The 11,238-nt window shown below is 52.5% G+C and overlaps 1 protein-coding gene across 1 annotated transcript; it reads left to right on the top strand.

The window, feature by feature from the left end:
• The first annotated feature begins 873 nt into the window (after nt 1-873).
• On the top strand, nt 874-11,183 carry LOC122043656. The gene is made up of 5 exons (XM_042604260.1): nt 874-910; nt 1,379-1,473; nt 1,654-2,346; nt 2,458-2,859; nt 11,046-11,183. The coding sequence occupies exons 1-5, from the start codon at nt 874-876 to the stop codon at nt 11,181-11,183; spliced, it is 1,365 nt and encodes a 454-aa protein (XP_042460194.1).
• The last annotated feature ends 55 nt before the right edge of the window (nt 11,184-11,238 follow it).

The following is an 11,238-nucleotide window of genomic DNA, read 5'->3' as shown; positions in this document are numbered from 1 at the left end:
ATATGATCTTTTTCCCTTCATTGGAAATTTGGGCTCACGGCCAGATGGTTGTTCCCTCGGATGAAGATCATTGCCTAATGCTCGGCCTGTCCCGCCCGCTCATCGAGCCCATGGGGTTGACCTCCCTTTGACTGTTGACCTCCACATGTCGTTGACCTTGCCCTCATGAGGGCCCCCCGGCCTTATCACCGGATCACTTGCCTCCCCTTTAAGTCCAGTCGAAAGAGGTGTCAAGTCCGACTGACTGGACTGCCGGTCTGACTGAGTAACGACCACTATGCTGGGCCCGGGAAGGTTCATCCGCTCGGCTTACCTTCTTCTTCATGCCCGTTCGGCGCTATTATGCTGACGCCTTCAATATCTCCTCGGAATTCATGCCGAATCTCCTCCATTAACGCCAAGCACGCGCGCTGCGCGTGGTAAGGGGCGTTCATTAAATGCGCCCTATGTCCTGCTGACACGTGGCGTTCCCGCTGTTGTCAGCGTACGGCGATGGCGTTACCTCCGATGGGACAGCCGCTGTTTGAAATGCACGGCCCGATAACAGCTTCGTTTTTTGCGACCTGGATCTGACGGCTGAGGTCATTCGGGGCCAACGCTATAAAGCTTTCGATTTCTTCTCTCCACCGCATTTCTGCTCCCTAGTGCTCCGAGGCCCTGCTGCTCTTTCTACTCCGGCGACTTCATCTTTCGGCTGTCCAGCGACTTCACAGCCTCTTTCTTCGATCATCCTCTTGCTCGTAAGCCTCCGCCACCCTTCATTCTGTCGTTCCTTTGCACTTTTCATTAGCTGTTCTTTCCTTCTTGTCGCCATCTTTCATCGCTTGCTCTATTGTTTCCTTTTCGCCTTGCATTTCTCCCTTACTTTCGACTATGGCTAGTACTTCGCAGCCGACCGCCGGCGCTCCTGGTCTTTGGTACACGACCATGGAGAGTCGGTTTGACGAGGAGGACGCCCTACGTCTCGCTCGTACATATGAACTATCGGCTGATCACAATATAGTATTAGCCACCCCCACCGACCGACCTCATGGTCCGCCACCTGGCACTGTTCTTTTTTTCCGAGACCAATTTTTGGTCGGGCTGCGATTTCCTCCGCACCGGTTCCTCGTAGAAGTGTGCAATTATTTTCGCATCCCGCTCGGCCAACTTGTTCCGAACTCCATTAGGCTGCTGAGCGGGGTGGTAATTCTTTTTAAACTGAACAACATCCCACTAGACCCCAAAGTTTTCCACTACTTCTACTATCTGAAACAATCCGAGTGGGGCACTTTCATTTTCCAATCTAGGATAGGTTTTGTTCTTTTCGACAATATGCCGAGCTCCAACAAGCACTGGAAGGAACATTTTTTCTACTTGCGTTTTCCCGCGCTACCAGCTTTCCGTACCAAATGGCAAACGGCAGTACCAACACAACCGGAGCTCGGCAAGTTTAAGAGCAACCCGGCCTATCTTCATGCAGCCAACCAGCTGGTCGGCCAGCGTTACCACATCGATAAGTTGCTCCTTCCGGGAGTGCTATATATATTTGGCTTGTCCCCCGTCCAAGCCGACCTGCCTTGCAGCATGAGCAAGCATTCTTATTGTCCTCTTTCCTTTGTGCTAACTGATTTATTCTTTGTTTCTGCAGCTGAAATCATGTGGCGTGCCAAGGCTACCGAGCGGCTTAAGTTGAGAGCTGCTGAGATTGAGGCGGCGAAGGATAACGAGGTCGCCGAACGGGGGTTGGTCTCGGCTGGCTCGGCACTTGGAGGGGAGGAGGGGACTCAAATTGCCCTTGAAGTCCTAACCGCTTCTGCCTCTCTCAACGAGGCTGGGGGCGATATCGCATCCTCTACTCAAGCCGAGGTAGAGGGCCGCTCGGCGGATGAGGCTCCTCTAGCGACTCGGAAACCCAGACGGCAAGAGCAAGCCTCTCAGCCGACCCCATCCGATGAGCAGCGTTCCGAGCGGGGTGATGATGCTCCCGTGATCTCCGAGGCGGTTTCCAAAGAGAGCACCCCTACGCCGCTCGGCTCTCCCCGGGCTGCCTCCGAGGTGCCACCTACTAGTCCTCCTCGGACCCTGCGTCGCCTTAGACGATTGGGCGACCGTCCTTCCACAATTGGCGAGCCATCTGGCAAAGCAGCTGCGCCTCAAGATGATCCGAGCGGCCCGCGGGTGATAAAAACTGTTTTGCGATTTCCGTCGGAGGAATATTTATTGGCTGCTGATCGGCCAATGGTGCCCGAACAGCAAATCACTCTCACAGGTCCTCTCGCCAAAGCCTGGGAGGACGCCCGACTCCGAATCGCTCTTATGACCCCCAACCAACTAGGCGACAGCAATTTGCAGCAGGTGACTGGGGTATATCCTTTGTCTTGTTGGTTAATTTGGTTTAGCTTTTAACTTGATCACATTCGTTCACAGAACTGGGTGGAGCAGATCGCCATCAGCAATCGCCTAGCCGAGCTGGAGGACGAGCTGAAAAAGCTCAAAACCTCGGGGGAAAGTAGACAGTCCACGACTGCTTTGGAGAAAGCCAAGAAGCTCTTGGAAGCCGACCGGAATAGATCTTCTGACTTGGCGAGTGAAGTGGCTCGGCTCGAGGCTCTAGTCAAGCAGCGCGATAAGGAAATAAAGCTCGCGACCAGCCGGAAGCTCAAGGCCATCGACGATATGGACTTGATGAAGGTGGAAACCCGGGGGCTGGAACAACGCGTGAAGGACTTGGACGACCTACTAACCACCGAACGAGAGAGCCGCTCGGCTGAAAAGGCCAAATCTGAAGGGGATTTGAAAGATCTCCAGGCTGCCCTTGACGCTTCCCAAGCCACGCTCAAAGAATATCAAGATGGGGAGCTCGGCCGGTTGGCTGAAGTGAGAAAAGCTTTCGTCCGCTCGGACGAGTTTGGTGAAAAGTTCAGCGACAAGCTGTCCCTAACCTTTGAAGAGGCTATCAAGGTGGCGGTTGATTATTTGAAGACTAAGGGCCACCTACCATCCGAGCTGTCCGCCCCCCCCCCCCCCCCCCCCGAAGATCTGGCTATCATGATGGGCTCTATCCCTGACGCCCTTTTCAATTTCGACGAGTGAGGAGTATTTAAACCGTTTTTTGTACGCCCGTCGTTTGGCGCGAACACCTTTATTACTACTCTTTTGTCTGGCCGCCGTTCGGCGTGAATGAACTCTGTTTTTGCTTGTTATTTGCTTGCTAGACCGATATTCATCCTTAGCCTTTGTTTTGATCATAGTAATTGTTTCACTCAAGTATTCTTTATAAGGGAGCCGCTCGGCCGTACGATGGCCTTATTCTTGTCTTAATAGTAAGACCGGTTATGGGTCGGCGCCTACGACGGGGTCATACCATGCGAACAGCTATCCGTCCAGAGGCTTTATAAATGGCGGTTCATAGCTCGATTTTTAACGTCGGAGCTCGACGGTATTCCAGCCAGCGAGCTTATAGACGCCGGTTCGTCTCTCTATTTTTAACGTCAGAGCTCGACGGTCTTCCGGCCGACGGGTTTATAGACGCCGGTTCGTCTCTCGATTTTTAACGTCGTAGCTCGACGGTCTTCCGGCCAGCGGGTTTATAGACGCCGGTTCGTCTCTCGATTTTTAACGTTGGAGCTAGACTGTCTTCCGGCCGGCGGGTTTATAGACGCCAGTTCGTCTCTCGATTTTTAACGTCGGAGCTCGACGGTCTTCCGCCCGGCGGGTTTATAGACGCCGGTTCGTCTCTCGATTTTTAACGTCGGAGCTCCACGATCTTCCGGCCGGCGGGTTTATAGATGCCGGTTCGTCTCTCGATTTTTAATGTCGGAGCTCGACGGTCTTCCGGCCGGCGGGTTTATAGACGCCGGTTCGTCTCTCGATTTTTAACGTCGGAGCTCGACGGTCTTCCGGCCGGCGGGTTTATAGACGCCGGTTCGTCTCTCGATTTTTAACGTCGGAGCTCGACGGTCTTCCGGCCGACGAGTTTATAGACGCCGGTTCGTCTCTCGATTTTTAACGTCGGAGCTCGACGGTCTTCCGGCCGGCGGGTTTATAAACGCCTGTTCGTCTCTCGATTTTTAACGTCGGAGCTCGACGGTCTTCCGGCCGGCGGGTTTATAGACGCCGGTTCGTCTCTCGATTTTTAACGTCGAAGCTCGACGGTCTTCCGGCCGGCGGGTTTATAGACGCCGGTTCGTCTCTCGATTTTTAACGTCGGAGCTCGACGGTCTTCCGGCCGGCGGGTTTATAGACGCCGGTTCGTCTCTCGATTTTTAACGTCGGAGCTCGACGGTCTTCCGGCCGGCGGTCGTCTCTCGATTTTTAACGTCGGAGCTCGACGGTCTTCCGGCCGGCGGGTTTATAGACGCCAGTTCGTCTCTCGGTTTTTAACGTCGGAGCTCGACGGCCTTTAAGGCTAACTTTAACACTGCCATTCAGCGAAGTTATTTGTCATCCTTTATCATTTGTGCTGCCTGCATTACAAGTACATAGGCGACCAAAGCATATGCAAAATTACATCAGCGCACCTCTTACCCAGCTCGGTACGGCTGGAGATGATTCGCGCTCCATGGTCGATCCAGCTGCCGCCCGTCTTCATCCTCCAAATAATACGCACCCGAGCGGAGCTTTTCGATGTCTTTGAAGGGGCCCGCCCAAGGAGCTTCCAGCTTGCCGACGTCGCTGACCGACTTTACTTTCTTCCAGACAAGGTCGCCAACCTGGAATGCTCTGGGGATTACGCGCCGGTTGTAGTTTTGCTTCATCCGTTGTCGGTACGCCATCAGCCGGACGGACGTCTTGGCTCGCTCCTCGTCGACCAAATCCAGCTCCATGTTCCTCCGCTCGGCGTTGCCATCATCATAGTTCTGGATCTAGACGGACTCGACGCCGACTTCGACAGGAATAACCGCTTCGCCGTCGTACACCAGATGGAAAGGCGTGACGCCTGTTCCTTCCTTTGGGGTCGTGCGGATGGCCCATAAGGCGCCAGACACTTCATCCACCCAGCTTCCTCCCAAATGGTCGAGCCAAGCGCGCAGAATGCGAAGAATTTCTCGGTTGGCTACTTCGGCTTGACCATTGCTTTGGGGATACATCACAGACATGAAGTGTTGCTCGATGCCGTAGCTTCTGCACCAATCTTCGAGCAACTTTCCCGCGAACTGCCGCCCATTATCGGAAACAAGTCGACGAGAGATGCCGAACCGGCATATGATATGTTGCCAGATAAACTTCTTGACCATCTGCTCGGTGATTTTAGCTAGCGGCTCGACCTCCACCCACTTGGAAAAATAATCGACCGCCACTAGTAGAAATTTCCGCTGCCCGGTCGCCATAGGAAACAGACCCACAATATCCATTCCCCATTGGTCGAATGGATAGGACACAGTAGCTGCCTTTATTTCCTCCGCCGGTCGGTGTGAGAAGTTATGATACTTTTGGCAAGAAAGGCACGTCGACACGGTCCGAGCAGCATCTGCTTACAGGGTTGGCCAGAAGTATCCGGCCAACAGAATCTTTTTAGCCAGTGATCGTCCGCCCGGATGCCCTCCGCATGAACCTTGATGCACTTCTTAGAGGATGTACGCTGCGTCTTCCGAGCTCACGCATTTCAAAAGAGGGCGGGAGAAAACCTTCTTGTATAGTTGGTCTCCAATGAGTGTTAACCGACCGACTCTCCTCCTCAGTAGCTGGGCTTTCTCCCGGTCGGAGGGTGTAGCACCCGAGAGGAGAAACTCCATGATGGGTGTCCTCCAATCACTCGGAAATGTGAGGCTCTCCATCCGGTCAACGTGCGCCACCAGAGATACTTGTTCAATTGGCTGCTGGATGACAACCGGTGATATGGAACTTGCGACTTTGGCTAATTCATCTGCCGCCTGATTTTCCGCTCGGGGTATCTTCTGGATAATAACTTCTCTGAAATTGGCTTTAAGCTTTTCGAAGGCTTCAGCGTAGAGTTTGAGCCGAGCGTTGTTAATCTCAAAAGTACCAGAAAGCTGCTGAGCGGCCAACTGAGAGTCTGAATGCAGCGTCACCCGTCCGGCTCCCACATGCCAGGCGGCCTGTAAGCCGGCTATAAGGGCTTCATACTCTGCTTCGTTATTTGTAGCTCTATAATCCAGCCGGACGGATAAGTGCATCTTTTCCTCTTGGGGAGAGAGCAATAGCACGCCAATCCCGCTCCCAAGCCGGGTGGACGATCCGTCCACAAATAATTTCCACATAGCTTCGTGCTCTGGCCTTTGCACTTCGGTGATAAAATCCGCCAAGGATTGCGCCTTTATCGCCGAACATGGCTGATATTGAATGTCAAATTCGCTCAACTCCGTTGTCCATTTGATGAGCCGTCCGGACGCTTCGGGATTCAACAACACTCTTCCCAATGGGCTATTCGTCCGGACGATGATAGTATGAGCCAAGAAATATGGACGGAGGCGTCGAGCGGCGAAAGCCAGCTTCTCGAGCCCAGTGTAGCGAGATTCAGCATCTTTTAAAATATGGCTTAGAAAATATACAGGTTCTTCTCCGCTCGCCCTTACTAGTGCCGAGCCGACTGCTTGCTCAGTTGAAGATAAATAGATACAAAGTGGCTCACCTACAGTCGGCTTGGCTAGCACAGGTAGAGAGTTCAAGTACGTCTTCAGCTCTTTGAACGCCCGATCGCATTCTACATCCCAGTGAAACTTAGTGGCCTTGCGCAAGATTTTGAAAAAAGGTAGGCTCCGGTCTGCGGTCTTGGAGATGAATCTGGACAGAGCAGTTATCCGACCGGTCAAGCGCTGCACTTTCCTCAAATTTCTTGGGGACGGCATATCTTGTAATGCTTTCACTTTGCTGGGATTTGCCTCGATGCCCCGCTCGGTCACTATGTATCCCAAGAAACGCCCGCCTTTTGCTCCGAACAGGCACTTCTGAGGGTTCAGCTTAACTCCATATTTCTGTAGCGTTCGGAAAGTCTCTTCCATGTCTTCAAAGAGATCGGCCGCTCGGACGAACTTGATGAGAATGTCGTCCACGTATACTTCCAGATTTCGCCCGATCTGCTCTTTGAACACTTTGTTCATCAAGCGCTGATAAGTGGCTCCCACGTTCTTTAATCCGAACGGCATCACATTATAGCAATAAGTGCCGTCGGCTGTAACGAAGCTGACTTTTTCTTGATCTTCTCGGGCGAGCGGCACTTGATGATAGCCTTGATAAGCGTCGAGCATACATATCAACTCGCAGCCAGCTGTGGAGTCCACCAATTGATCGATCCGAGGCAGAGGATAAAAATCCTTCGGGCAAGCTTTGTTGAGATCCCGAAAATCTATGAACACTCTCCACTTATTGCCCGGCTTGGAGACTAATACTACGTTCGCCAGCTAGCTCGGGAACTGAACCTCGCGTATATGGTCAGCCTCCAGAAGCTTCTCAACCTCCGTCCGGATGATGGCATTCTGTTCAGCGCTGAAATCCCTTTTTCTCTGCTTCATAGGCCGAGCGTCCGGTCGGACATGTAGCTCGTGCTGCGCTATGCTCGGCGAAATTCCGGGCAGCTCGTGCGTCGACCAGACGAAGACATCACAGTTTCTCTGGAGGCATTTGATCACTTCCTCTTTCTGGCTCGCCTCCAGATCGGCCACAACGAACGTGGTGGCCTCCGGTCGGGTCGGGTGAATCTGCACTTCCTCTTTTTCTTCATAAACCAAAGAGGGAGGTTTTTCAGTTATAGCGTTCACCTCGATTCGTGGCGTCTTCCGAGCGAAAGTGGATTCTGCTCGGACCATCTCGACGTAACATCACCGAGCCGCTAGTTGATCTCCTCGCACTTCTCCCACTTTGTCTTCAACCGGGAACTTGATTTTCTGGTGGAAGGTGGAGACGACCGCTCGGAATTCACTGAGAGTCGGTCGTCCCAATATGACATTATACGCCGACGGAGAGTCCACCACCACGAAGTTTGCAGTCCGCATCCTTCAGAGTGGCTCCTCTCCCAACGAAATGGTCAGCCGGATTTGTCCGACCGGTTGAACTTCATTACCCGTAAACCCGTAGAGGGGGATTGTCATGGGCAGTAGCTCGGCTCGATCGATTTGTAGTTGATCGAAGGCCTTTTTGAATATGATATTGACCAAGCTTCCTGTGTCAATAAAAACGCGGTGAATAGTATAATTAGCTATTACCGCTTTGATGAGGAGAGCATCGTCATGTGGTACATCGACTCCCTCCAAGTCCTTTGGCCCGAAACTGATTTCAGGTCCGCTCGCCCGTTCCTGGCTGCAGCCGACCGCATGGATCTGGAGTTGCCGGACGCTCGCCTTCCTTGCTCGGTTAGAGTCGCCTCCGGTCGGCCTGCCCGCTATAATGTTGATTTCGCCTCGGGAAGTGTTACTTCTATTTTCTTCTTCCCGAGCGGACGGTCGGGGTTGCTCCCTAGACATCCGGAGATTCTCACACCTGGGAGTATGATGCTGCTCGGGAGTCTGTCTTTGTCGGCGGTCGGGTATCGTCCGATCGGCTTCATGAGTTCTCTGTCGCCTGTCGGACGATGGCGACCGACGACCGTCAATCCGGGGAACGGGATGAGCGATCAAGGGAAGACTCCGGCAATCTCTTGTGTTGTGCGTGTCCGTCTAGTGGAATGAGCAAAACATAGGGGTCCACACCTTTTTCTTTGGTTTGGGCCGCTCGGCAGTTACCTCTTGTACATGGAACCTAGCCTGGGGGGAGCGGATTGCTTCGGCCCTCGATCCTCTGGGCGGCTGATGAGTAGTGTGCGGCTTCCGCTCGGCAGGGGGAGCTCGTTCGGTGGGAGTTTCCTTTCTTCGGGCCGCTTGGGCTTCCTCCACGTTGATGTATTCGTTGGCCCGGTGTAGCATATGGTCGTAGTCTCGAGGCGGTTTCCAGATGAGCGATCGGAAGAAGTCCCCGTCCACGAGGCCTTGTGTAAAGGCATTCATCATGGTTTCTGAGGTGGCCGTTGGGATCTCCATGGCCACCTTGTTGAACCGCTGGATATAGGTTCGGAGCGATTCGCGGGCTTCTTGTTTGATGGCAAACAGACTGACACTAGTCTTCTGATAGCGCCCACTGCTTGCAAAGTGGTGAAGGAAGGTCGTGCGGAAGTCTTTAAAACTTGTGATGGATCCGTCCGGCAACCTCCAAAACCACCGTTGAGCCGATCCCGAGAGGGTAGTTAGAAAAACTCGACACTTTACTCCGTCTGTGTATTGATGAAGGGTAGCCGTGTTATCGAACTTACCCAAATGATCGTTCGGGTCGGTGGTTCCATTATATTCACCGATCGCCGGGGGCACATAGTGCTTTGGCAGAGGGTCCCGCAAGATGGCTTCCGAAAACTGACAGTTGACCCGCTCGGGAGAAGCTTCCGCTCGGGGGCTTTGCCTTTTCTGCTGTCTCGTATTGGCACTTCGTCTGATGATGACCCTCGATCACGATTAACTGCCGTGGCTTCCGGAGGCTTGCGGAATAGGGCCCGGTGAAACGGAACCGTGGCCTGAGGTGCTTCCGCTCGGCCCCCTGATACTGATGTCGCTTGCTGCTCAATCCGCTCGGCTTGTTCCCTCTATTTTTGCTCCACAAGCTTAGCTGCCCTCGACTCGATCAGAGCGTCGAGTTCCTCCGTGGAGAGCGTCACCGTATGCGGTCGTCCAGCTTTGTCCATTGCTTCCGATCGGATGCAGGAGCGTTCCCACAGACGGCGCCAAATTGATCCTGTCCGAAAGCTGAATCAACGGATGCTAGGCACGTGGTGCTCTCCAAGCTGCTGACGTAGATCTCCGGTTGATCGCAAGATGCTCCGGCGAACCTGCACAGAAGTCGAGCCGAGAAGGGGTTCCCGGCGACGACCCTCCAACGCTCAAGTTAGGCAGACGAAAGAACAAGAAGGTGGCTTTCAAGATCAGAGATTTTATACCTCCGGTGAAGTTCAAGTGCTCTTATATAGAGCTAAGGGAGCTTGGTGCACACAAACCGAGGTGCACACGTGTCTTATACCATACCGCAGCATGGGCTTGTCAAAAAAGCATGTCTGACACCATACTGCTACAATCTGAGCGTCTCTTTGATGGGACAGCAGAATCCTTTGTCATACGATACTGAGTATGACCTAGTCCTCGAACATGCTTGTTGTCAGCAACAGGGGTTACTAAGATGACGTCCCCACTGTCCCACACTTTTTGACTTCCTCTTCCCGAATCGGCCTTCAAACCGCTCGGCCAAACCCTTCGCCTTTGGTCAGGCTTCGGTGGTTGTCCGTCCGGGATGGTTCAGAGTCGTCGCCCGCTCGGCTCTCATAGCCTGACACCCTGGCCGAGCGGGCAACCGCTCGGCCTTTACTCTTGATTTGCGATACGGCCGAGCGGATAGTCCGCTCGGCCATATGATCTTTTTCCCTTCATTGGAAATTTGGGCTCACGGCCAGATGGTTGTTCCCTAGGATGAAGTTCATTGCCTAATGCTCGGCCTGTCCCGTCCGCTCATCGAGCCCATGAGGTTGATCTCCCTTTGACTGTTGACCTTCACGTGTCGTTGATCTTGTCCTCATGAGGATCTCTCGGTCTTATCATCGGATCAGTACTCACGGTTCAATCTTCAGTATTTATAAAAAAATATTATAAAAAAAAATTTAAATATGATGTATAATTAAAAGATGTTGAAATTTTGAATTGTTCGTTGCCTTAACTAATTGAATAATTTTATCTGATACTGAGTGAGACTTCTTTTGTTTTCTTTTTAATAGAACGTTTTCGATGATTTAAAAAAAACGCCCACTTTCCTTTTAAAAAAACATAAGAAGAAGAATAACAAATGGTTTATCAGACCTTACGCCATCAAACGCTGAGGAAAAGCTGACGACGGAAGAAAAGAAAAGTACAGTGCAGGAGCAGAAGTTGGCAGTGGGTGCATTTCTGTGTGAGATGATGCGACAGCAATAATGACGCGATTTGATGTGTTATCCGGCCATTGTTGGAGCGGATAAGGAGGGTTTTGTGTGAGACTTCTGGACCTCGTTGTCAACGGATGAAAAAAGCCTGACATGATGAACAGTGTGAGTTATCCAGAGCTGCCTGTCACTTGGATGCTGCAATTCCATGGCGAACAGTCCGACGGCACAAGCGGCCACTGCTCTTGCTGTTCTTCAAATTAAGGGCTCCACTGACAGATGCTTCAAAACTCTCTTTACTTCAATCCTTGCGTAGGATTTCTGGGCACTGTAAGTTTTAGGATTCTGGTGTCGTTTTGGCTGATCGAGGA

Source organism: Zingiber officinale, chromosome 2A (assembly GCF_018446385.1).
Source record: "Zingiber officinale cultivar Zhangliang chromosome 2A, Zo_v1.1, whole genome shotgun sequence".
Classification (NCBI taxonomy): domain Eukaryota; kingdom Viridiplantae; phylum Streptophyta; class Magnoliopsida; order Zingiberales; family Zingiberaceae; genus Zingiber; species Zingiber officinale.
Note: the sequence above shows the minus strand (reverse complement) of the source record. Positions and strands in the feature narration are given on the sequence as shown.